Source organism: Nematolebias whitei, chromosome 15 (assembly GCF_014905685.2).
Source record: "Nematolebias whitei isolate Nwh7 chromosome 15, NemWhi1, whole genome shotgun sequence".
Classification (NCBI taxonomy): domain Eukaryota; kingdom Metazoa; phylum Chordata; class Actinopteri; order Cyprinodontiformes; family Rivulidae; genus Nematolebias; species Nematolebias whitei.
In genome coordinates, this window is record NC_056512.1 from 27,097,368 (window position 1) to 27,124,874 (window position 27,507).

General features: G+C 39.5%; 3 protein-coding genes across 3 annotated transcripts; 1 reads left to right on the forward strand and 2 right to left on the reverse strand.

The window, feature by feature from the left end:
• Positions 1-122: 122 nt before the first annotated feature.
• On the reverse strand, positions 123-3,119 carry tmem11 (transmembrane protein 11). The gene is made up of 2 exons (XM_037689562.1): positions 3,032-3,119; positions 123-1,452 (listed from the first exon to the last, which is right to left on the reverse strand). The coding sequence occupies exons 1-2, from the start codon at positions 3,076-3,078 to the stop codon at positions 939-941; spliced, it is 561 nt and encodes a 186-aa protein (XP_037545490.1). The 5' UTR covers positions 3,079-3,119; the 3' UTR covers positions 123-938.
• Positions 3,120-5,067: 1,948 nt separating this feature from the next.
• natd1 lies at positions 5,068-7,537 on the reverse strand. The gene is made up of 3 exons (XM_037689563.1): positions 7,352-7,537; positions 6,206-6,324; positions 5,068-5,717 (listed from the first exon to the last, which is right to left on the reverse strand). The coding sequence occupies exons 1-3, from the start codon at positions 7,443-7,445 to the stop codon at positions 5,601-5,603; spliced, it is 330 nt and encodes a 109-aa protein (XP_037545491.1). The 5' UTR covers positions 7,446-7,537; the 3' UTR covers positions 5,068-5,600.
• Positions 7,538-11,280: 3,743 nt separating this feature from the next.
• LOC119421123 (nuclear mitotic apparatus protein 1) lies at positions 11,281-26,500 on the forward strand. Its single transcript, XM_037688517.1, has 18 exons — positions 11,281-11,420; positions 11,811-11,871; positions 12,672-12,966; positions 13,173-13,278; positions 13,381-13,459; positions 14,313-14,422; positions 15,276-15,505; positions 15,698-15,930; positions 16,114-16,224; positions 17,571-20,513; positions 21,516-21,663; positions 21,772-21,877; positions 23,395-23,533; positions 23,659-23,739; positions 25,623-25,709; positions 25,817-25,952; positions 26,091-26,179; positions 26,413-26,500. The coding sequence occupies exons 1-18, from the start codon at positions 11,401-11,403 to the stop codon at positions 26,467-26,469; spliced, it is 5,031 nt and encodes a 1,676-aa protein (XP_037544445.1). The 5' UTR covers positions 11,281-11,400; the 3' UTR covers positions 26,470-26,500.
• Positions 26,501-27,507: the final 1,007 nt, after the last annotated feature.

A 27,507-nucleotide genomic window follows, 5' to 3' on the forward strand; every position in this document is an offset into this window, starting at 1 on the left:
AAGCAGAGCTTTCCTGTGATCTAACCTAAAACTGTTTAACCTGAACATCAACAATCCTCAACCTGCCCATAAAGGACAATGTAATGATTTTTTAAACTGGCGTCTACAGAACAGTCAGGCAGTTTATATCTGGATTACAGTTTATTACCCAGTTGTCGTAAGTCTCCTGTTATATTACAACTCATCCTTCTTTTCCTGTTTACATCGTTTTCCTCGTCCCATTAGGAGCACTGCTACCTCAGAGAGGAACACCGTTGCAGAAACAAATTATATAGATAACGGATGTGCATTATCTGCAGCATTAAAAAGTCTCTACCTTAGCTTTGTCTTGACGTTAATGTAATGTACACCATGAGAACACGGAGCCATGTCACCATCTTACATGGTCTTAATAGGATTCATTGATACCAGAATGTGTACTTAAACAAGACAACTGTTTTGGATCTATTCACTCCTTCCCAGACATCATGAAAAATAAAAGTAAAATACAGAAAGTTTGAAATATCCTAATATTTAATGAAACATGACGTACTGATCAGCAAAAAAGGGGTACAGTAAAACTATGAGGGAAAGAGCAAGATACACAAAACATGTCTACTTCAAAATGTTTCAGTCCAGGAGGAACTGCTGCCATGATCCTTTTGCACTAGCTTTTCTGTGAAGACAAGGGCAAGGGAGCTGGCGCAAAAGTACTATGGAGATAGATGTGCTGTTGTTACAGAAGTAAAGGAAATGTATAGGGGGAGAAATCCCTTCTAGTTTTAACTATATCCCTCTGATCAAAGTTCAAAGTGGAAGCGGCCACCACAAGTGGAGCTAACCACTGGGTCTGATTGTGACTTCCACTTTCTTACATCAGGGGTGGTATGTTCAGTTTTGCTTTTTTTTTTTTTCTTCTTTTTTTTTTGATGGTTCTTAAATTTCTTTTTAGAGTGCACTCATACATAGAGTTCATAGATCTTCTTGGCGCAATACACCAGGGCAGCCAGTGCTATCGTATTATGGAGTCTCTTTCTGTGGACGTCATCCCTGCGCACCAAAACCACAGGTGTGGAGGAGGTCAGTGTGTGCAGGGGCAGCCGTGACAGTTTCTGGCTGTCATATTCCACCTGGTACTTGCAGCAGGGGTCAAACTGCCACGAAATCCCGTAGAGTGCGGCGCAGGCCACACTGAGGGCGCCGGCGGGCAGCACTACGTAGCGGGAGTATTCAGCGGGCAGTGATAGAGGTGTCAGGAGGCATGCAGCGCCTGACAACACAGCCGTCTTGTGCAGGCAGTTCCCCACCGTGATCCAGCGGGCCGTCTCATCTCCGATCCGCGTGGGCTCAATGACAATGTATTTGTACTGGGCCTCCAGTGCCTGCTCCAGCTCATACTCAAACTGGTCCTGTGCGTTCTCTCCATTGTAGATCTCATGCACAATGTAGCAATCTGATGCTGCCATCACTCCCCTGTGCAGAAACAGAGGAACAAGTTAGGGTAAGAAAGGTTAATTAAAATACGACCACATGTTTTGTATGTCTTTAACCTAATTAGTTCATTCTTACTCTGTCTTTAAGCTATCATCCTCATTACATGATCTCTTGACTCAAAAATGTTACTAGATTGTTATATTTATTACTGTCCATAACGTGTAAATTTATTGGGCCTGTTGCCTATTTTGTATGTTGTTACATCATCTAGTTTTATTATTCAATTTTATTCAGTTCTGCTTACCTTTTTATAAAAGGAACAAGTCCAATATAGAAAAGGTAATTCAAAATAAATTTAAAATGTTCACTCTTATCAGGAAAAAAATGGGAGTAGAAACAAGTATGACATCACTCTCTCCCCCAAACTGATAAGAATGGAGGACAACAGCTGGTATTGCACCAGCACTTCTTTATATTTAGTTTTATTTTGACTTTGGCAACAATTTCACTCATTTAACAGTCCAGCACATGGTGGTTTTTAAAATAATGTTTTTTGTTGTGATTACAACACTTAGTTTTCACTGAGATACACATTAAAAAAAGGACTCCTAAACTCAAGGAATGAATGAATATTGTGTGTTTTAATGGACAACAAACAATTATAATTATAAACCAGATCTTTAGACGCTTCGTTACAACCAGCCTGTCACACAGAAACTGTTTGCTCTCATTTATTTAAGTGAATGCCAAATATAACGCAGTTGCAGAAAACATCATCAAGGTGATTCATAAGAAGCGGTGGGCTTAAAACCTGACATGTACTTGATCAAGACCATTTAAATAAAACTTTACATGGTCTGGCTGCTTGGAAGCAACACAAAGAAACTAGGGGCGTTTAAAAAGTTCTCCCACAGTATTTTATAAACCAAGATAATCAAGAACTCATTGCAAGTCTTGCTAATTTATCGACTGTTTTTTGAGGATCCTCGCTTTACTTTAGACACTTTGTTCGTTAAAACAATATCTGATTGGATCTGTGTTGAGACCCCGCGGTCCTCTAATGTCTGCTAAATAAACACCAAGGACCCACATAACCCGTTCTTCTTAAAGATAGCGACCTTGTGGCTAAAGATAATTTGAGGGCACTTTTGGATACTTGAGACTATTTCTACAGTGTGTTTTAGCCGGGGACACGCAGCGTGCATTAGCTCGGCAGCTTTCAAGGACTAAAGTTGGAAGACTGATCCAGCCGACTTTACTTTCAGAGCAGCTCTAACAGCGGACACTCGTAGATGAAAGACTGATTGGTGCAGCAAAATAAAACTTGACATCAAAATAGTCTTCATAACGACGCGTGGCGTAGAGCTGCTTTTCCCAATTACATGACTAGTGTGATACTTAAAACAGCATTTGAGCAGTTTAATTGCCTGCTACGACGGCAGCTATTAGCCTGCTAACGTTAGCTAATCAGGGGGGTAAAATTACGATTTTTTTACATTGGCATTAGAATTTAAATCCTAAATGAGGTGCATGGTCGGGAACAGTGTATACCAGCGACCAAAACTTTGTATCTTACGAAAATATTTTCGCTTTAAGGCCAAAATGTGGAGTAACTGACCTCTCCCTGCTAACTGGGACACCGCGCCTCCTTCCCAGCGACGCCATGTTGGAAAAACAACAGTTGACGTACAACGGCGCTAGGGATCCTGGGTATTGTTGTGTGTGAATACAGTCGATGCTCATATGAGACGGCTTCAGTGTACTACAATTCCCATGGTACTATGCAAACAGAGTACCTGCGGTATGTATTTTGTAACAGCATAGAAGTTTAAGAGGTCAGATGAGGTTTTTAAAAATTATTTTAATATAGACCTAGCAAAAAATATTAAATGTATATTTGATTCAATGAAGACAATTAAATTTACTTCGAACAAACAAATGAACTAAAAACATATGGGTAATAAATACTACCACGTGACTTTAATCATTGTTTACAAGATACTGTTTTAACCAAAATGTAATTATCCGCTGCTGCCTTGTTTTACAAAGCAGTTGGATTTTCAGGGTGTTCTGAATACTCACCCATAATGTGCCCTCGCGTGCTGTCAGTCAGTGCGCTGGTTGTGCGCGTGCTGCGAGCCTTGGATGAGAATGGTTTCGTTTGACTCAGCTGTTTCGTTCAGGAATGTACGTAGATCCGTTGAAATATGCTGCGGGCGATAATGTAACTGCGCCACGAGGACGTCACGGAATCTCTGCGGTTGATAATCTCACTCGATTAAAAGACCAACAGATTAAAAAAATGCATATTTTATACTGTAGACGAGCAAACAACTGTATTTTATTATATATATATATATATATATTGAGTAAATTGCATATGTAGAATAATTTTTTTAATAAATGTTGCCCAATGAATGATGAATTAGAATCAGTTAACCTGTCATTTCATATAATGCCACTAGATGGCGACAAAGACGGCCCTGCACAGGTCGACCTTTAAATCTCCTCGGATATGTTGAGCATAGGTTTTAATATCAGGATTTCTATGTAATACAAAGAATATACTGCATGTTTTGGGCAGATACTTTCTACACAAGTCCAAATTGAAACCAATCATAACCTTGAGAGAAAAATAAAGTTTCTTCAAGTTTGTGGGAAAGGTTTTCTATAGAATTGAAAAAAAATCTTGAGGCAGTCCTTTTTTCCTTTGAACGTTGACACTTTCAGGGCATTTACCGACCAGTTATAGAATAGTATTTTCATGTTAATCCCAGTACGGTACCAATGACCTATAAATTCAAGAACAAAAATGCCCTTCAGCTCTGGGAATGAATCACTTCTGTGTCTACAAATCATATGTGGGCATTTAGTTATGTTTTGCCACATATTCACAGCATAAATAATGTGGTAAGTAGCTTTATTTCTGTAGAACAAGTACAGGAAACAAATAATCAAGTATAAAACTGTAACAAGAACATTGACATTTTTTCCAGACAGAGCAACCTGCTCAAAAACATTAATCTGACATTTTCTTTCAACAAAACAAGCAAATATAAGCATAAAAAAACCTACACAACAAAGATATAATGCCTTGACCTCTGTCGCCCAGAGAAGTTTTAAAAAGGGACTTTTTTATTGCAGTTCTCAATACGAGTGTGCCAGAGTTGTGCCCTGAGGTATTTTTCTGTTCAACACTTGAGATTGTCCACAGCTATTTAATTTCCTGTAAAATGCTTGTGTGGTTAACTTTACTATCTTAACATTAGATGGTTAAACAAGGACACTGTAAAAGCAAAAATGTTCACAGACAAAAAAAAATGAAAATTTAACAAAGCTCACTTGCCCTAATTATAAGAGCGCTGTTGCTGGTTTGAACCAAGTTATTTATTTAAATCAACACTGAAGTAATAAATTGCACAGATATCAGTCCCCCAGTGTGTCTAACATGTACACAGTCAGGTTAGATGTTCTCAGGTTTACAGATCTAGCACCTTAAATTGACTAATGAATCTATTCAGGACACCCCCCCCCCCAACCAAAAAAAACAACAACATGTTTTTAATTACAGGGAAAGGAAACGGCTTTACATTTTAACCAAATCAAGTTTTAGGTAAGCAAAACTTTTTTAAAATACGCGTTTTAAAACCTGGAAAAAGTAAAACGGTTAAAGTGATTTTAGGATGCGTTTCTCAGATACCATCGTTCACATGAGATCTCCGCTCTAAGAAACATTTCTATTTTAAAGAGGAAGAGGGTGACACCTAAAACTAGTAAAAAATGATAAGTATAAAATAAGGGGCTGTAATACAAAAGTCAATGCCATCTGAGTGCAAGTGGAACCACCAAGACACCAAGTCAGTCATGTCCAAGCTCACAATCCGTGAGGACCATCGGCAAACTGCAGGATCTGAGCTCGACTCTCGTTTGCATTTGCTTCCAGTCACTGATGAGAACCGCCCCGGGCCTTTCAGGCATCACATTTTGGTTCTTTTGATACCATTTCACACACTTCCTGCACGCAGTCCACTCATGTTTATGGATTTAAATGACGACCCGACGTTCAGCTCACACACAGTTCGGTGCGATCATCTGGATTCACTCGACGTTGCATTCAACAGTGCTCGGAAGGTTGCCATCACTCAGCATTTCCCTTTTGACAGTCTCGTTTAAGTTGCCATGTAGGGTCATTGATAGATGTGTTCAAAGTACTGAGGCTGTGGATTCTCTTTGACGTATTTCTGAATGTACCAGCAGGTCAAGTGAGCTTTCAGGTCCTCCTCCACCACAAAATCCATGGCTGCCTGACAGCACAAAGAGCACAAATCCAAGTCTTACACTCAAACTCTTGAGGTCGAAGTCATTATTTTTATATCGAATCTTAAATCGTATGTTTACCCGACAACAAACAAGAGTAACGCACACGGCACATTATAACAAACTAGTACACACAAATCTGTAGAAATGGCCTGAAGAAGCAATGACCTTGTACAACATTTGACCTTGAAGCTGGGGTGATGAAAAGTGTATGCAACACTCCAACTAGAGATGATGCATGTGTATGAAGTTTCTTAAATTATCATGGGCAGATCATAAATTATGGACGGGAGAAAGTTTATGTACACCCGGAGACTAAAATAATATGTCCACATTTAAACCGGCGTAAAAAAAAACAACAACAAAGGAACACCAGCTATACAATATATTCTAAAGTGTGATACAGAAACCCAATTATTACCAAACCGTTAAACTTAATCAAAAATATCTGTATAATTAATTACATTTTAAATACCTTTGCCAGGTGTTTGGCAATCCCTCTCCCTCTATAAGCATCAGGAACTTCTGTGTGCTGCAAGTCCACCGTCTTCTTCCCGACGTATTCATAGAGAAGAACGGCTCGATCGTGAGATCCTGAGAACAGACAGAAAGTGTAACTCCTGTTGGCGTCAAGATGATCTCAAAACGACTTTGTTTAGAACATCAAGATTAGAAACTGAAAAAATAAAAAGCAAATCTTATATTCATGTTAACCTGCTTCTGATTTATTTGCTTCCATGGAGCCAGACTTCCTTCTAACCTTGTATGCCATTTGATGTTGTCTTTGCTGTTTTTCCAGTTTTAACAAAATAAAAAGGGAACAAATTGTGTTTCCATGACAGACTGATGTTAATGAAGAGCCTAAAGATTCAATTTAATACAAATTCTTTAAGTTATCACAACAACGTTCCACTCCTTGAGGTTAGGAACCTTTTATGTAACTGAATGATTTACAGGCTAGATTTAAGTGGCTTAGCAAACTAAAAATGAGAAAACTAAGAAATATGGACCAAGATCACTCAAAAATACTACAGATCTCTGGATACATGAAGGCAACATGTAAAGAAATAGAGGACGACTCAAAACTTTTGCACAGTCCTGTACAAAGATGAGTTGTACAAAATGAGAGGCTGATAAAATCTAATTATTCATACAAATGAATAATAATTACAACTAACATAGATGTGCATCAAAGGGAGGAAGAACTACATAAATCTGAGCAATTGACATTCATGAAATCAACACTCATTTGAGTAATAGTTATTTTTAAACTTGAACAATTATAAATCTTAACACCTTGTGACACAACTCATTCATTTTCTGGTATTTCCTGGTTTTCTGGCTGCAGAACCTCAGACGAGAAGAGGAAAACGTGTGGAGGAGCAACAGCTTTGTAAAATAAATAACATACAAACACAAGTAAACAAATAAATAAATAAATAAATAGCTGTGTCTGAGAGAACATTCCTGTCAAGACTCGGTTCTTTTTTGTCCTCCTGTGTGAACTGAACCACGCAGCTGTGCCGAAATGGCAGCTGGAGTCCTTCATCAGGCTAACAACAATGTTAGCAGTGAAGACAGCTAAAGCTAACCCGCGCGCGCACACCGATAAAGCCCTTACCGTTGAGCCTGATAACGAACTGCCGACGCTTCTTATCGTGTTCCACCTGGATCTGAGAGCTGCTCGGGTCAAAGACGTTGTTAGCTTGTGCCATAGCAGAGGTGTTTGTTGACGGCGAGTGCTGCAGCTAACCAGAAATGGCTACACGAGACTGCGATGAACCACAGTCAGAGCAAAACATCCAACTGAATCAGCTGTGAGGTCACGTGACGTTCAGCCAATCAGCTTCAAGGATGGCAGCGAGGCGGAAGTGATGCTAATGATAGTAAATACATTAGGTTTATTTACAAAAATCTGATGAATAAACACCCAAAGCAATATTTTTTCACCAGTATTTTTATTTAATTTAAATATATACCCACTGAGCAAGGAGACGTCTAAATGACGTCTTTTTTAAATCGTTTTTGCACGTCTAATTTGGGTCCCTCCCAGGTGCAGACTGTTACGACAGACGACGTCTTTTTCCGACGTCCAATGGACGGTCAATCTAGACGTATTTTCTACATCAAAATTTAACTTATTTTATTCACTTCAGATAATAATATATGTATGCTCCCATGCAGTGTTTAACACATTCACCCTCAGATGGGTGTTGGAATGACTAAAGTTCGATTCCAGGACCTTTGGGTTTAAAGTCGGCTGCTCTGCCGCTGCACATCTCTGTGCAGTAAACAAAACTAAAGAAACAGTATATTTGACCATCTATTGTGCAACAGGAAACCACACTACAGATACTAGGTTTACAATTAAATCATCACTCCTTAAATGTCACTAGAAACAGATGGACTAAGTTTTACAAATAAATCACTCCTTAATTTTTTTTTTCTTTATCCTCTTTACTGGATTAACAGAAATAGCTTCGAGAGAAAATAGCAACAGTTGGTTTATGAATGAAGCCGTGCAAATTTATAATCATAAAAGAGTAACTGCCCACTAAACATTAGACGTCTAGTGGACGTCCAGATTACTCTATAACTCGTCCGTTGTGGTCCCCCCGACGTGCAAACAGGTCCACTTTTGGACGTCTAACCATGACCGCATTTGTACGTCAATATAACGTCAGACTTGGAGGTCATTTAGACATCATTTTTTTAACATGCATTTCCTCTATTCTTGTTTTTTTTTTTTTTTACAAATTTTAGTAGTTACCTTATTATTTATTTGAAGAATATTGTTATTATTGTTATTATTATTCAATTTTATTCCACGTTGAATTACGCATCACCTTCCCCCAACAGCTTTCCAAAGTGGAAAAAAAAAAGTTTTGTTGGGTTTGATGGTAAAAAAGAAACTGTCCAGATGCCCTGAATTCAGACCAAAGCATTTCAATTGAATGATTAAATATGAAAAAAGCATGGTATGTCTCCTTTTAAGATATCTTTAATTATATTTTGACATGGCAAAATACTTATTTGGGATATACTCAACTACATTCTGACTAATATAAATATATCTGTGAACATGTCACTCCAGAGGTTTAGTTGTGTTTATAAACCTTTTTTTTTTTTTTTCTATGTGGTGTCTTTTGAATCTGGACTTGGAATAAGGAGTTAAACTACCTCAGTAAGGTATGTTTTTTTTGGCCCCATTCTCCTCCCCTTTGCATTGGATATGTAAAATAAACAAAAACTAGATTAACTGTACCTTGTAATTGTGGTGAAGGGACTGTAATTTTATATAGCTTTTATTTCTCGGGTTGCTAGTTCAGCTATCCGAAAATGAAAATGAGGACATGTTAATTTTTATTTTTTTTATGTTAAGTACAGACCAAAGCTATGTGAGCTGTGCATTTTTATAGATTTGTGTGTGTACATTGTGTTTTGCCACCAGTTGATAAGCTCCCTGTTAATTCTAAAGTTTTTTTTTTTTTTATAAGGTACTGAAGGTGGACTTTTTTTTTTTTTGCCACCAGTGTTACGCTACTGTTCTGTTAATCCTTTAAATTGTGTTAAATAAAGAAGATAAATGAAAAATGTAAGGAGTGATTTGTAAACTCTAATCCAACTGTTTCTAGGACCATGTTTCCTGCTGCACAATGGGTGGTCAAATGAACTATTTCCCCAGCTTCAGTCGCAGTTTTAAAGTACTTTTCATATGCATAGCGTAGAAGCAGCATTTTTTAAGTGACTAAAATAAGTTAAATATAATAAGAGCCTATTTAAAATAATATAGTTAGTTGACGTGGAAAAGACGTCTATATTAACATGTCGGATAGACGTCGAAACTAGACGTCTTTTAGACGTCGGAAAAAGACCTTCTGACGTCACAGTCTGCACCTCCGAGGGACCGTGCAGAAACGACTTAAAAAAGACGTTGTTTAGACGTCTCCTTGCTCAGTGGGTGTGAGTAACTGTGCACAGTTACTATTTTATGATTATAAATTATGATTGTAAATGTTATGGTTATAAAAATTATGATTCACTAAGGCACACTTGCACCTGTCTTGGATGTCTATACGACCTCCAAGTCCGACGTTCAAACATTCGACTTTATATCGACGTACAAGTGACGTCATGGTAAGACGTCCAGAGTGGACCTTGTTTGCACGTCGGGGAGACGTCCAGAATTGGTCTAGACCGACGGACTCAATATAAACGTGATCTGCACATCCATTCGACGTCTAATGTTTAGTGGGTACTTGTGAACTACTTTGCAAAAGTCTTGAGTCACCCAGTGGGAATGTTTTTAATTAACCTTGGTCAATAATACATTTCCAGATTTCCTAAAGTTCTTTTATTTTTTTTATATTTTGCTGTTTTATCTTTTAGTCCAGCACCTGACCATATTTGAAGGAATTTTCATTATGAAGCCCCAAGTCCCTGCTCAGTATTCTGCATGCTTTAGATGTTTCTCTGCTCCATCACATCAGATTTATAGCAGCGGGTGATTACCAGGCTTCTGCAGAACATGAAGAGGTAATTCAACCATTGAATCAGGTGTGTTGGAGCAGGGAATCAATGAAAACATACAGGAGTACGGCCCTCAAGGACCAGGATTGGACAGCCCTGTTTTCGGCACTGGTTAGTTGCTACTTAAGCGAACATTGCACAATATGTTGTCACGATCAGGTCGAGGACTGCACAGAAAAAAATAACTGAAAATTAAAAGAAAATCTTTTGAAAACACTCCAGAAAGCCCAAGCAAATATTGATCAAGACCACAAATATATATATATATTATATATATATATATATAAAAAAAAGGCAATTATGTAAACAAAATACAAAGAAATTAGAGGCGGTTTAAAACTTTCTCACTTAAACTTGTTCTGTAGATCCTGGAAGTGTTTCTTTCCTTTTAGACGAAACCGTCACTGGAAATACGAGTGGAAGTGAGAAATTAGAAAATGAGGAGTCGCTTCGTATAAATGTGCTCTATAAATAAAGTTGAATTGACTTCGTGCAGCACAATATTTAACAAAAGAAATACAGATGTTGTGCCTAAAAATGAAGCGGTTAGAGTTTAAAATATTACTTGTTAGTTGAAATGTGTGCACAGCCAAAATAACTCTCTTATTAGCTCTCATTATCGTGCTATATTTGACTATGCTATAACTTTTTTTTGTAATTAGGACAACAAATATGGTTTATTTAGCAGGCAAACAATGGGAAATAACAGACTAATGCTGTCTTTTGGACATTTGGGTCAGAGGTCACAGATTCACCGCTGTAAATCCTCAACAGTTTACTGTAAACACTTTTCAGCTTACATGTTTCACTCAACATTTGTTTCTGCTGGTGAAATGTGAAAATAAAGGTTTGATGTTAGGGTGAAAGAGAGAGCCCAAACATGTAAGGTTGTTCTGTCAGGTTAACTAAAATCACAGTGCGTTAATCCTGTTGAGCTGTCGGACTAATCCAACGGAACTCTAATGGAGTCTGTCAGATCTGATTACATGTGGGCGAGTCTGTGCGTTTCTTTGAGACTCAATGTGCAAAACGTGTTTACTGGGTCACATCAGACCGACTGGCTCTTTTTACATCAGGTACTATTTACAAGTTGTTTCTCTCTTTCTTTTTACAAGGCTTTTTTAATTTTAAAACTAAAAAATGATGTCCAAAGCACCCAGGTAAGTCAACATTAATTTCACAACTTAATTTAAAACCAATTTGTTTGACTTAATAAAAGCGAAGCCATTATTATTATTATTATTTGTAGAATAAAATCTCATTTAGAGTAATGATTTATTCCATTTAGCATGACGTGTTTGAGTCAAGAAATAACACGTTTTAACTTGAACCTATTCTATAGTTGGAGGCTGCTTTTTACCAATAAGTTAACTGCACTAGATATAAACATGCGCGCTTTGTGGTGTGAATATTTTGGAAGTTTCACCTTGGCCAGCAAGGAAAAATACAATATTTCTGGCATAAAATGGTAATTGAAACAAGAATCCCATGCTTGTGTTTTAAAACTGGAGGCTTGCAGCATCATTTATGTGCTGTTTTATCTACTGCAGGTGGCATGAGACCCTGGTAAACACAAAGACCACCAAAGTTTTACAAAAACACGGAGAAAAGGTAAGTACTAACATTCAAATCCCATGAAAAATGGAGCTTAAAAATAAATGGTGTCTAAAAAAACTGTCAGTTTATCTGATAGTTTACACAGGCTGTCATTCAGTAAGCGTGAATCTATTTACTATATGTCTGATTTCTTATATTAAGTAAATATTAACCTCTCAGTGATTTCCTAATTGGGATTAATAGTTCTGCTTGATCCATTTAATGTCTTGTTACTGTTTAAATAGTTTCATTCAGCATTAAAGCATATAGGTGTGTGAGTGAATTAACTGCAGTGTCAGTGTTGTTTTAATATGAACACATTAGTCTCTGATGATTCATGTCTGAAAGATCAACTGAGTGCAGTTACAATCTGCTCAAGTTGCCACGTCAGGACTCCTCGGGCATCCTTCGATTGATTTTTCTGTCGTGTGGTGGGACCGCAGATTCATCGCCTCTGCAGTTGTTGGGGTTGCATCTTCTGGATCTGGAATAGACTGCCTCGATCTGAGGGTTCCCAAATGCTCAAGTGTAATTAGGTTTAATGTGTGTGTGTGTGTGTGTGTGGGGGGGGGGGGGGGGGCACAGTGTCAGTCAGATGGTACTTAAGCAAATTAAGCAAATTAAGAGCTCTTGTCTGGATTAAAAGTCTGTCTCCAGGGATTTTATTGGATTGTATGTGTCAAAGGATGAGTGGAGCATGAGGCGTGGTGCTTGACATCAAAATCCCCCAAACTAAAGATGCAGAATTTAATCTGTTTGTTGCACACTTTCTGAAACTAAGCTTTGGCTTGCTCGCACCTCTTCCTCTCTCAAAGAATTCTGCAGCAGGTAGTGGAGGAAAACAGGCGACCAAAACCAGTATCCACTGTGGGAAAAGCCTCAGAGGAGGAGACTCAGCAGCAGTTGGGAGTAAGGGTCCTGCTGGTGGTGGAGTCAGCGTCGGTCATCGCGGTGGCCAACAAGCTGCCACAAAAACATCCAACCCAGTGAAACCAGCTGTCCATCTGCGCTCCAGTCAAAGCTTTTCATCCCTCCAGTCTACATCTCTCACTGCGGCTCCGTTCACGAGAAGCAGCCGCTCACTCAGCAGACTTGACCAAAGATCCCCTGGTAATTATCCTCAAGCTTTATTTATGGGTTTAACTGTAAGTTTTATGTGTCATCCAATGTAGATGTGATGCTCTTTTAAAATATTAAGCTTATTTGATCCCAGCTGATGCACCTAAATGAAACAGATTTGATGATGCAGTTTTAGTAGCTAATCTTTCTGAGACGTTTTGATGTGAAGTCCCGTGTTGTTGCTGATTCTACAACAGATCCAGACAATACCACCGCTGCAAGTTCACAAGTAAAAAAAGGACGAGCCGCTGGGAGGAAAATTCTGGATTCTGTCCGGCTGGCGTCCTCCGTGGAGCAAATCAGGTGACTTTTCCACATTTAATCTCCTTTTTTTGGGGCATTTTATGTCTAAAATGTATGATGAATGGTGTTTCTTATTATTCTTTTGCCAATACTTTTGAGCAGCTCCACAAGGTCTCGGGTTTGCTCCTCTGGGGTGTCCACCACTACACGTCATCATCATGACAACAAAGAAAAGAAGCAGGTACTGCAACACAACCGGAGCGTTCTCTTTTTACTCTGGCAAATAAAAGCATTTCTGAGAAAAACAATTACAGAAATAAGCTCATATTCTATTATGAGTCTATATATATATATATATAAAAAACTACTAAAATAATTTAAAAAAGTATAAATCCTTTGCCAATTTTTCTTTTTTATTATTAACTCACTTATGCTTATGGATTGTCAGTAAACACTCTCTGGACATAAACACAAGATAAAAACATTAAAAGTGTTTGTTGGCAGAATATCGGTGGTCTGGTTGAGTTTTCTTGACTTTGATACTTTTCTTAACATCAGAATGTTTTGGTTGTTTTTTTTTAGATTCACGTGGACCTGAGATCAATTATACTCTGAGCATCTGTGAGGATCTCTGTTTGCAGCTTTTTAGTCAGCTCTGTCTGTTAGCAAAATATCTTCTGAGTCACTCAGATTTCAATGAAATTGTTAGAAAGTGAATCAACTGGTTAAAGTTTGGAGTCAACCCAATTTAAGATGGCTGCCGCAGAAAAGAAACAAATAAATGTCTATAACTGAGTGAATTTGACTACTAAATAAAATTTTTATGATAGTAGCTGAGTTTGATCCCTTCCATGTACCAGGTAACTTTAGCATTCTAACAAATCCCACGGGATATCTTAATTTTTCTGAATAAGTTGTTAAAACTCTGACATTAAACATGGCGGGTGATATGCATTCCTTCAAGGAATTTAAATTTATTTTGACTAAGGGTACATTTCTTTCATCAGGCAGTTTTAAACGGTTTATTTAGGATGTTTAAAAGGTTTTTGTAACATAAAACTGTCCCACACTGTTCGTTGTTTTTCCTTGCACAGAGCAAGGATGGGGTCTACACGCTCTGTGCAATGACCTCCGGGATGAGACGCAACTGGGTTCAAGCAGTTCTGAAAAACGTGCGTCCCGGTCTTCCACAAGAACTCACCAGGTGGACTTTATTTCACTTCCTATAACTGTTATTGAACATGTAGATGGACCAATAGTTTTAATTAGATTTGTCGTAGTGAGAAGATATGACATACATTCAAAAGAACTCTTTGTAAATAATTTAATGGATTTTAATTCAATTCAATTCAGCTTATTTATATAACGCCAAATCACAACAGAAGTTATCTCAGGGCACTGAACAGAAACATTCATATATAAAAATAATCACATCATTTATCTGAGGAGCAGACTGTTTTGAGTTTACCTCCATCACAGACTCTCGTTTTGAGCGAGCATGAAGGCGACAGTGGAAAGGAAAAACTCCTTCACGAGGAAGAAACTTTTAGCAGAACCAGGCTCAGGACAAGCGGTCATCTGCTTCAACTGGGTTTGAGAGGAACAGATACACAATGGCAGGTCAAGAATCACATGTTAAGATTGAAATAGTATCAAATGAAAACTATTCAATTTTAACAATTAATTTAAGGAAATGAGGTCAATTTGTCCTCAAGTAAGCATATGGCAGCATAACAAGCCAACCCTAACTATAGGATTTATCATAAAGGAAAGTCTTAATCCCAGTCTTAAAACTGGACAATGTGTCAGCCTCACAGACAGAAACTGGAAGTTGGTTCCATAAGAGAGGAGCCTGATAACTGAAAGATCTTCCTCCCATTCTGCTTTTGGAAACTCTAGGAACCGCGAGTAAGCCTGCAGTTTGAGAGCGAAGTGCTCTGTTAGGAAAATATGAAACAATAAGATCTCAAATATAAGATGGAGCTAGGTTGTTGAGAGCTTTGTAGGTGAGAATTTTAGGTGACTTTTTAGTAAATATGTGTTGTTGTTCTTCACAGCTCTGTTTCAGAGCAGAAAGAAGAGCAGCAGGAAGAAAACAGAACCACGGAGCAGAGAGATGAGCTTCAGCCCATAGGAGCTCAGAGCTCAGCTGATGCAGACTCTTCATCCTCTGTTCGCACTGCTTCACCCTCCTCTTCACCGGCTCCTTCACCATCCAGTCCTCTGCAGGTGGTGGAGGAGAGCCAACGGGCTCAGCTGCAGATTTTAGACAAAAACACTAAAACTGGTCAGTCAAACATCAAACTAATACAATATTTAGAAAACAAACAGTCAAAATGACAGATTTATGCAGGTTGGCACTTGGGAAAAAACATATTTTTTTAAATAGCCCTTGTTTATTAAAAAATATACAACAAATTTCAACAGAAATGTATAAGTTATATGTATTTGTGCTGTTTTTGATTGTTTTGTTAAGCAGGTGTGACCGGTTCATCTTTATGTGCTGAAGAATTTCAGAGTGGCAGCTTGTCGTCTGCATCAGTCGACGGGGATCGTGAGGAGCATCCCAACGCTGATGAGAGCACAGCTGAGCACAGTGCACAGCGATGTGAAACCATCAAGGAAGAGCAACAGGTTTCAGGAAACCCATCGTGCACAGACGAAGAGGAAAAACCGCATCGAGAGCAGCAAACTGTGCAACTCGTCAAAGAGGTGTGTTTGGAACTGCAGCTCCACAACGATGAAAGCAGAAAACTGCCACACACAAAAATAAAGTGATAAATTCTCCAGAATATGCACAAATAAAACAACCAAACAGCATCTAAACGTTGAGTTAAATATTATTTCTTCAAAAAGCATAAATATGTGATTCAGTTTGGAAACATTTCTCTGCAGCTGCAGCAAACCCAAAGGGAACTGTCTCGGATCCAACAGCTGAACAAGAACCTGCAGGAGGAGCTACGGCAAGAGAGAGAGAGACATTTAGGGAAGCTGCTCTTCACACAGGTAGTTATTTTTAAATTATTCCCATACTTCCTGCACTGAAATAATTAAAATCTCTACAACTTTTCCAAATATCCTGATCAGTAAGGTGTCTTTAGGTATTTGAACAAGCTCTGAACGTACAAATAAAGAACTCAAATAAACAAGAACCCAACTGAAATATTAACCATTCACTTAAATATAAAATAATCTATAATTTAATGTTTTTTTAACGAGTAATATCTTCCTTCTGAATGCCCATGATTCACACAAAGATTACGTCTTACCGCCAAAGGCAAGAGGCAATAATGTTTTTCCTGTGTCTGTGTTTATTTGTCTGTCTGTTAGCAAAATATCTCATTAATCACTTCATAGATGTTTATGAAATGTTCACAAAGTGATCATTAGGGGTGTATTTACAGCTGATTGACTTTTTGTACCTGTGCAATTCAAGATAGTCACCATGGCCTACTGAAATCAGTAAACACAAAAAGGGCTGTAGTTAAGACAACTTAACATATATTGAGGTAAAGTTCAGGGTGGTAGTGGCTGAGCATTGTCCCAAACGCATACCTTAAGCTCTATGCTTAGTGCATTTTTGCTCAAAATTTTTGGCATAAACTGTTAGAGCCAACATCTGTTAGCAAAATATCTCATGAAACAATGGACAGATTTTAGAGAAACTCTCAGAAAGTAACTGGGTGCACATCAAAAGCACATTACCAGTTGGAGTCAACTCACTTCAAAATGGCCACCATAGCTAACTGACCCTAAACCACATATAAATGGTTTTAACCCAGTCAGCTGCAGAGATAGAGCTAAATTTGGTGTGGTAGTAGCTGAGAGTCTTCCTCAACACATACTCTGAGTCTGTGCGCTAACAAATCTTGCATCTCTAACATTGAAAATGGTTTAAAACTCAGACATGAAAGGTGATGGGCGATATGCATTCCTTCAGGAATTGCCAGACCTTCAATTGTTTACGTTCCCTCTGTAAACTGGTTCATAAAATGATAATTGTTAATGTTTATTTAAAAACAAGCCATCTATCTGGCATCTTAAAAGATTTAACTTGGAGGTATGATTGCATCATTTACCTAACTTTTTACAAAACTCATTTTCTGAAGTGGCTTAGACCAGATTTGAAGATTTAAATGATGTTTAAATATATTATAAAAGAAGAGAGTCTGTTAGGACCACTGATAATTTAAGACAGTATCCATGTGTTGCAAAAACTTAGGATTTAAAAAAATATATATATTTTGTTTTAATTTGACTGACTTAATTTTATGTTATGTCAAATTACCTCATCTTGAAAAAAAAAAAAAAAAAACAACAAGTAAACCTTGTTTTTTTGTTTTGTTCTTTAGAATGGCACCACTTCATTTCCAGAGCAAGCATTGACTTTACAGCAAATGCAGAAGATAAATCACAACCTCCGCATGGAGCTGGAAGCGCTGAAGAGAAGCCAGGAGGAGGCCCGAGAGGCTGAACTGCTGCGGAGGGTCGACCTCTTAGCTCAGCAAGCGCAGCTGCTGGTCACAGGCGACGCCACCGTTCTTTCTCAGATCCACCTGGAGCAGGATCTCCAGCAGTTTCAGGAGCACAAGCTAGAGTTGGAGCGCTGCACGTCCTCCTTAAAGTCCCAGCTGGACATTAGTGAGGAGAAGAGAAAAGAAGCCGAGGCCCAGTTGCTACAAATGCAGCAGGAGTTGCAGAGTCATCAAAACCTGCAAGAGGAAGCTGAAGAGCTGCGGAAACATCTCCAGGAGATGTCAGGTCAGCTTCATGCCTATGAGGAGGCCCAGGCTGAGAAAGAGGCTCGCCTGCAGAAGCACCTCATGCTCCTGCAGGCGAGCCAAGAAAGAGAACGAAAGGGTCTGGCTGTCAGCCTGGCTCAGGCTGAGCATCGCTCCAAGGACCTCCAGGACAAACTGGGCCGGGCTGAGCAGCAGCTGGAGACCTTCAACAAGAGTCAGACTCTGAGCAGAGAGATTGAGGACGCCCAGCGGCAGCTGCAGGACGAGCTGGCCTGCACAGTGTCGGCGGTGCAGCAGCTTCAGGAGGAAAGGAAGCTGCTCCACCAGCGCTGTCAAGAGCTGCAGAACCAGTTATCAGAGGCAGACAGGGCGGTCAGCAGGCTTCAGGACCGCTTGAAAACAGAGGAGACGCACTACTACAACCTGGAGCACTCGTACGAGAGAGCGTGCGAGGAACTGCAGGTGGCGCTGGGAAAGGTGCAGCAACGGGAATTTGAAACGCAGGACATACGAGAAGGATATGAAAGGTTGCTGGACAGGAAGGAGCAAGAGCTGAGCGAAGTTTTGCTAAAGATGGAAGTTTTGGGTAACAGTCTGGAGGAGACAGAGGTGAAGCTGAGTGAACTGATGAAAGTTTGCACCTGTTCTTCATCTCGACTGAACGGCGGGCCTTCAGAGCCTGCTGAGCGCAAAAATAAGCAACAACAAACTCCCGAATATTTCACGGTAAACGAAAGTAGAATGAGCAGTTCTGTTTTGTCTAACAGTCCTGAGGTCATGCAGGCAAACTGCAGGGACCCTCACCAACATGCAAGAACCCGCTCTCTCTCAGCGGATGCATCATTCTCGTGCATTACTAACACAGGAGACGACCCCGAAAAGTTTGTTTCTATGATCCAGTTGCTCGAAACAAAGCTGTTTGTAACAGAGGAGAAACTGAAGGACCTAACACACAGACTAGCGGAACACCAGAGTCACATCGGCTGCCAGGATCCCCACCTGTCCTCAGAGCTGACCCAAAGCAGAGCAACCGCGCAGCACCTCAGTCTGCTGCTTCACAGTCAGGCCAAGCAGAGCCAACGCTTCGCCCAGGAGACAGAGAACCGCTGCCGGATGCTGGTGGGCAGGTTTCAGGTGGCTCTGAACATCATTCAGGCCTGCAGAGAAAGGCTTCAAGCTGCTCCGGTGAACATCCCAGACATCGAGAGGCAACTTGCCCGGGCTGTTGGCTGCCTTCAGCAAGGGGAGCAAGACGCAGGGCGAGTCCAGCACGACTCGCGTAACGTCTTTAAAGAAGAGGGCAAGCTCCTCGCTGACGAGAAACTAACTGGAGCCGAAAGCGACTTCATTTCCAAACTCGCCAACGCGCAGCCCTCGCAGGACATGTCGAGCACCGAGAAGCACTTGATCAAGGAACTCTTTGTGGTTGAAAACATGGTGTCCGTCCTTCAGAACCAAAACGGTATCTGCGAATTATCTTCAGCTAAAAACAGAGAAAAGGTCGCGCGCAGCTACAAAAACCTGATCTCTCAGAGAATCCACCTTAAAGCAGAAGAAAGGGCGGCGCCGGTGAGCGTGGGGTGTGACAGCGGTGAGCTTTTAGAGAGCGTGATTGGAAGACTCTGCGCCGAAGCCGAGCTGCTTTACGCTGCGTTGAAACTTCAGCAGCAGTGTGAAGGCGTGGCTCACGTAAACGGCCATGAGGACCATCAAGGAGAAGCTCTTGCGGACATCAGTCCCTCTGAACTGGCCTCTTATGGGGAGCAAGTTAAGGTGGACAGTAGAGGTTCAGATGAAGCTGGAAAACCGGATAAAAAAGGGCCAACTGAGACCAGGAAGCTGGAGGTGGAGAAAGAAAAGGGCTTGTTGGAGAAACTCGTTTCTCGGCTGCAGAGAAGAGCTAAATTCTTACACCACATCTGCCAGGAGCTCACCGAAGACAGTGTGGACCACAGTGGGGATGATGCTCCTGCAGTCGATTTCAGTTTCTTTCAAGAGCAAGTCAAGTTGATTTATCTGTCAGACAGGCTTTATTTAGATTTGGAACAAGAGTTTCAGCCAGCCGAGGCATCGCAGAACAATCTGCACGCTCTTCAGAAGGAGCGCGAGGAGCAGGAGATGTTGAGTCATGCTTTAAATCGGCTTCAGGAGGACAACATCTCGCTGAAAGAAGAGCTGGAACTGGCTGAGCAAAAGATCGTGTCTGTGGAGACTGGGAACCAGCGACTCCTGGAAGACATGCGGAGAATCGAGGATCATCAGAAGGAACAGAGAGAAAAAGTTGAAACGGAGTTTCACGAGAAGATAAAGGAGCTGCAGCAGATCCACGAGGAGGAGATGACACAGCTGCATGGATACTACTCTAAAGCTTGTGCTTCCAAAGAAAGACAGATGAAAGCCTGCAGCGAAGCCCCTCCTCTGGGAGAAGACACATCTTTATCGGGCCTCACTGCAACCGAAAGAAATGCAAAGGAGGAACTCGGGCCCCAGACGGTGGAAGTTGATGCAGCTGCGATGAGAGAGGCGTACCTGAAAGACCTCGAAAAACTTCAGGTAATGCATTTCCTTATTCAGTGCAATATTTATTAATTTATTTATTAACTTTGCAGTATTTTCCTCTTCAAAATATTTGAAAACAGTTAAAAGAAACTGAGGAAAACATCTTTTTTCTGTCTAATTTTGTTCATTTTGTTTCTAAAGTTTGGAAAATGTCCAAAGGAGACAGATTCACATGAAAATTCCTCTTATTCTTTAATGTTTAATTTAATATTTAATAATTTCATTAGATTGTATTGTTTATTTTAACTGTTAAAGATCTATAAAAAGGATAAAAGCTGCAGTCTAAAGCAGTGGACAATAAAAACAGTCAGTGCCATTTTTACAGTAACATCATCTTGAAAATCTAAAACTTCACGCATCAAGACATAAAATAAATATAATTAGATCATAAAATTAGACAAGCGCAACCACACATAAACAATAAGATGTTAACACATGTCATTATTTATTAATAAACAAAAACCCCAGGTTAAGAAGCAGTGTGGAAAAAAATTACAACAAAAAGTAAGACAAACAAACGTACACCAGAACAGCTAGATGAAGCTTACAGCCTGCAGGAGCTCTGGAACTGTGTCAAGTTAAAGTTTCTTTATTGTCATTCGCATCATGCGGTACATGAGGTGGAACAAAATTACTCAAGGTCCCAGTCACACCCCAAAATAGCAAAAATATAAAGTATAAAAATATAAAATGTCCTGAGCAAAGCCAAGATCAAAGGAACATATTTAACCATAAAGCACCACATTTAGCAAACATCAGCTAAGCACAGTGATGATGATGATGTGGGCCTGTTTAGTGCTCTGGTCATTTCTTGATTTTATTTTATTTTTTTACATTTATTTGAGGTTAAATGAATTTAGGTGTATACAGAGTGTCTTTTTTAACTGTAAGTGTTGCTGCACATTTCTAAGCTTGCACTGTGAGCTATAATAGTCTCTAAAACCACTGCACATGTCCATGCTTTAAACTAAAAAATGTTTGTTTTTTTTTAAATAGGCGTCTTGTGATCATGGGTTTGCTGCTATGGAAGAAATGCACAAAAAAGTAATCAAAGACCTGCAACAGCAGCATCAGGAGAAGATGGCTGAACTTCTCAAGGAGAAAGACCAGCTCCTCCAAGAGGAGACAGCCGCTACAATGGCAGGTGACGGCTACATATTTCTATTTTATCTATTTAGTTTGCTGCATATATTTATAGATAAGTTAATTAAACGGAATCCATCATAAAAAGTAATTTAGCTGTTTTTAAAAGCCATTGTAGCAATGAGGAGAGCCCACAAGAAGGAGCTGGAGAAAAGTAAACAGACTCGGCACAACAGGGAAAGCGCCGACATCACCGAACTCCACATGGAATATGAGTGAGTTATCAATGCCTTTTTTAATTTTGACCAGAAATATATTTAACAGTAAGCCTGTCGCGATAAACAATAATGCAATTAATCGCATGATAAATGAAAATTATCAACCTCATTTTTATTTATCGGCTTTATCGTTTCTTCATGTCTCTCTCTTTCTACTGAAGACACTGGATGACAAAAAGCTCTTTACTGACCCCTCCCTTTCTATTTTCTCTTTAAAATCCGTTTTAACCGTCCAAAATCACATTTTTGGATCATTAAAAGCAGCTAAGCTACAAGCTAAGCCAACCTTGGGAAAAAATCTCCGTCTTGTCAAAGCTCCAAAATTCACGGTTGAAACCCGTGCCTTCGTGTAAAAGTTGTTTTTCTCTGCAAAAAGAAGCTGAGAACTTGTATACTGATTTTTTTAAGTAAAAGCTTTGTGTGAAAAATGCTATGCTAAAGAGTTCAAACCACACCGAGCGTCCGCCATTTTGAGAACCGAAGCGGGACAGCCCGTCACGTCAAGGGGCCTCCCTCCCATTTTTCTTAAAGAGACACGCTGCTCGCTCCCTCACTATCCATCCTTTAGTTCAAACAGTTTTATACTGCCATCCGGTGGTCGAAAAAATTACTACAGGCAAAACAAATTAACAAACATTTTTTCTTAAATGTGGCGATAATTACTAATTATTGTCAATTTTCGAACAATATTATCGTTTATTGCAATAATTTCTGAGACAATTAATCGCCCAGTAAAATTTGTTATCGTGACAGGCAAGCATTTCTTGAAGGAGTGCATATCATCTGCCACCTTTTATATTAAGAGTTTTAGACCAAGAATATTTTTAGAGAAAGGTCAGAGTTTTTGGTCAAACCTTGCAAATGTGTGATCTCATGCCCATGTTGAGATCTGTCAGTGTCCTGCGGACGTGTGGTGAATGACTCTCAGCTACTACCACACCAGGCTTAAGCTCAGTATTAATAGATGTGACTGAGTTAGAGCCAATTTTGTGTTTGCTAAGGCAACATATTGAACAGCTTTGACTCCAAAAGCTATTGTAGATGCACATCCAAATTCTGAGAGATTCATTTAAATCTTTACATTGGTTCATGTGATATTTTGCTAACAAGACTTTCTATTACAGTTTCTTCTTTGGTGCTGGAGCAATATATATCTTTTAACAACCACTGTTTTTGCTGCAGTATTTTTTTTTATATAGTTTTTTTTTTGCTGCAGCATTTAATTCACCTGCATCAGACTATAAATTAAATACATTTTGGTTGTTTTAGGAAACAATTGTCCTAACCCTGTTTTTTGAGTATAACATGTCATCCATGTTGAAATACAGCTCCACTGCCTGTCATCTGTGCTGTTGCTTGTAATTTGTCAAGGAAAAGTAGTTCTCCCCAGCCTCTCATTATGCTGTTAGTGACTTTCTGTTTATGGGTCATTATATCTGTTTCTCCTGATACAATTTCCTCCAAAACTCACTTAACTGTCCAACATCATCCGTGCTGCTGCTTCGTCTTTGCAGGAAGGAGATCCAATTATTGCACAAAGAGCTGGAGGTGTTGTCGGCTCAGCACACAAAGAAATGCCTGGAAAACTCTCAGCTGAACCAGGAGCTGCAGAATGAGAGGGAATCAGTGGTGCAGTATCAGAAAGAAAACCAGGTGGGAACTTTTTGCTGAGGTTTCTCAGACGTTTTTTTAATTTATTTTCTTGTAGCCGTCTGTGGTCATAATTGCGTAACGGCCTTTAAAGCATACCTCTCATTTTGATTTTGATATGTTTTCAGAGAGAGACTGATGAGATGTCACAGCTACCAGGACATCAGTCCCATGTTGGCCCTCAGGTCGCAGACTTCTATCAGCTGGAGGTACGGGTCTCTCCAGCATTGATGTGGTGTCATGAACGCACTGCATCTATGTATTAAATTTAATAAGTGCTTTAAAACAATGAAAAACAAACAAATGCCAGTGAATTGAAATGGTTTTAAAACTACCGTACAACAATCACAACAGCTGTTAATTTACTGGTTTCTCAGGTTCAGTTCACAGTTTTTGAGTCACTGTGTTTGACCCAATATAGACGAATTCTAATATAAAACCTGCTGGAGAAAAATACTCTCGCTTTATCTGACTTACTCAATAGGAGCCACACTTGACTACAGCAAAAGTATTTTAACCGGTATTTACTTGAAGGTCAGATGTTCAGGACAAGTTACATAGATATACTGGAAGTGCGCACATGAAGACCAGTCACGAGAATCTGCCTCGAGCTGTGTGAAGCTTGTTCTTATACTCTTATCAGTTCAGCCGAGCTCAGACTCGGAGGCGTCCTTGAAGCGACAGCTGCACGTTGCAGCCTCACTCAGCTCCTCATCCAGCTCTCTCTCTGTTAAACCCAAACATGTGATTCATGGGCAGAGTTAACATTCTCAGTCATACTAGTTAAAAACATCCGTAACCTTTGACCAAAGATTCCCTGAAAAAACTATCAAACTACATTTTTTGCTGCTTAGTGTTTTTGTAATTTGAAGTCAAATGTTCTTTTTATTTAGACTCCATTGTCCAATTATCCCCTAATGTCTCAGAAAAGTTAAATTATCTTTTGCATGAAACATGTCTGTGCATGCTTCTTTATTATTGCCCGCCACCTTGTTAGCAACATCTCACAAAGCAGTCATTTTAATGATTTTACTGAAACCGCTTGAGTAACTTTGAAGTTTGATGCAAGATGGCCGCCTCAGTCGAATAACCTTAGAAAAAAATGTCTAGAACTCGAACAATATTACAGGTACTGAACTACAATTTGAAGTGGCAGTGCCTGAGCGTTACATGCTCAGAGTATATGTGACAAATCACGTGAGAGCTCGTGTTGTTTTCAAGATTTGACCAAAAAGGCTAAGTCTTTATCACTTTTCAAGATGTGTGTGAGAGTTGTTTCAAAAAGCAAATTAATGAAACCGATCTTGATGAATAGGATGACGCCCTTAACTTTATAGTTTGTTGCACAAATGTTTGAGGCAATCACTGCAATCAAGCAACTTCTGTAAGTCTCTGAGACTTCTGCACCTGTCCACAGGTATTCTGGCCCAGGGTCTGGAGGGTTCCTTCTCTAGACTGCATGTTTTAGCTCCTTCCAGATGTTTAATAGGATTTAGATCAGGGCTCAGAAGACCCCTTCAGAACAGTCAAACGTTTTTCCTCAGTCAGTCCGTTTTGTTTTGGGTCATTATCCTGGACTTAGATCAAGCTTTACGAAAACGGGCAGCACATTTGTTTTCCCAGAGCTCCTTGATAGTCTTGAGATTTATTGCCATAAAGTTCCAGTTTTGTCTCATCTGCTCAAAGGGCATTCTCCCAGAAGCTTTGCAGCTTGTTAATATGCATTTTGGCAAACTCCAGTCTCGTGTTTCATTATGTCCTCAGTCGTCTTCTTTGGCTCCATTTTGGCTCAAACAGCGATCGATGGTGTGGTCTGACACTGATCAACCTTGGATTTTACCTCTAAACTCTTTGGAAGTCATTCCGGTGTTTTTGGTTACCCTCCATATCATCCGATTCTTCCATTTGTCATAAACCTTTCTCTTGCGGCCACACCCAGGGAGGTTGTGCCCACAGTTCTGTGGATCTTAAACTTCGTATCAGTCAAACGATTTTAAGTAAACACTCTGGCATGAAAGACACAGAGTAATATTTGTTCCTTTTTGAACTGATAGACCTTTGCAATTAATGAATGTTTCATGTTTTTAAACAGCTGGTTCTGAGAGCAAAGGAAGCAGAGCTGCAATGTCTCAAACAAGAATCTCATTCTCTCAAAGAGGAGTTGGAAATTACCCGAATGGTACAGATACGTGATTTATGTATTTAAATAAATTAAAGCGTTTTAAGCAAAACAGAAGAAAAACGTGCCTCGTTAACTGTCAAAACTAACATATTCGTGTGTTAAAGGACAAAGCATATGCAGAGAATAAACTCAAGGACCTCCAACGAACAAACCAGCACAAAGATGCCTTCCAACATCTGGACAAAGACTCAAAGTTCGCCACCTGGTCTCCGAGCAGAGACACTTCAGGGTGCAGTCTGGGTGAGAAGCGTTATTGTAAAACATCAGTTTTTTTAATCAATCATTGCCATTCCTGCTGCTTGTTTTCATGCACAGCCTGTTATTCATCGTCATGACGGCAGGTTCACGTCCTTTTTCTCTGTTCTTGTGATTTGTCAGAAAATTCTGGGACAACAAACATCCCTCCTTTCCCCAAGAAACGAGAGAAATCCTCCTTTCTGCGTCAGATCAGAGGATTCAGATCTAAGGTGGACATTTAAAGATGTGTCATAAAACATTTCAGGGTCTTTACTGTTATTTTATTTTGTACATTTTATCAAATAAAACACAGACAGTTCTCATGATTTAAAGCCTTGAGAAATGCTGAACAATAAAATTTCACATTTTCAACACTTTAACCTTTTATTAGTGGAGGATACAGACTTTAATTTCTTTTTTCTTACATTTTTGCCTCTTTTGGGGGTCTTTTTATGTCTTTCAGAGTTTAAAAGATGGCCTTTCTATCCAGGAGAAAATGAAGTTGTTTGACTCATTCTGATTTGTGAAAGCTGAAATGCTTCAATGAAACAACGGTCCTGTTTGCTCAGAGATCCCATTTGTATTTTTGTACATAAATGTGTGTCATGGCACAGTGGACAATATGATAAGTTTTACTTTACTTTGTAATGTAGCTGTCAAAACTAAGCATCACCACTGGAGGGAGCAACAAACTGGCTTTTCTTCATGCTGATCCATTTAAAATTAATTTATACTGTCAGGTTAAAACTGTTCAGGATATATAATGTTTACAATGTAATAAAATAAATGTCTTTTTCATTATTCATTAAAAATGGTTTATTGAATCAGTTGTAGACGTTACTGACCACCACACAAAAGCTTCACCGACTGTGCAAGTATGAATCGGTCAAATATCTATCCATCTTTACACTCTTCTTCATTTTCGGGTCACGAGAGTCACAAGGGTCACTGGTGCCCATGTCCAGCCATTACTGAGTGAGAGGCGGGGACACCTTGGACAGGTCCAAGTCCATCACAAGGACACATAGAGACAAACAACCATTCACTCTCTCACTCACGCCTAGGGACAATTTAGAGTTACCAATCTGTCTAACATGCATGTTTTTGGTCTGTGGGAGGAAACTGGAGCACCCGGAGAAAACCCACTTATCAGGTGACCTGCTCTCTGATAAGCGGCAGCTCTACCAACTGCACCTCTGGGTCAAATATGAAACCAACAAACAGAAACAAATTCCCAGATAAGACCAGTAGTGTAGTCTATGTGATACACTGGTATACGGAGTATACCCGTTAGAAAAGCTTGTGAATTAAAGTATACCCACTTAAAAGTGCCCAATAACATGTGACACATAATTGGGCAAGTGTCATTGTCAACACATATAGACTCATTGGTTCAACCTGTTTTTTGTATAATTAATACTTCTGTACTTACTACTTAATACTTGAACATGTTTTGCTACTGTTTTATAAATTCTATAACGTGTTTTAATACAAAACCAACTGTTGTACAACGTTTGTTGTACATTTATTCAAATATAAGCATCAGAGAAATTTTGAA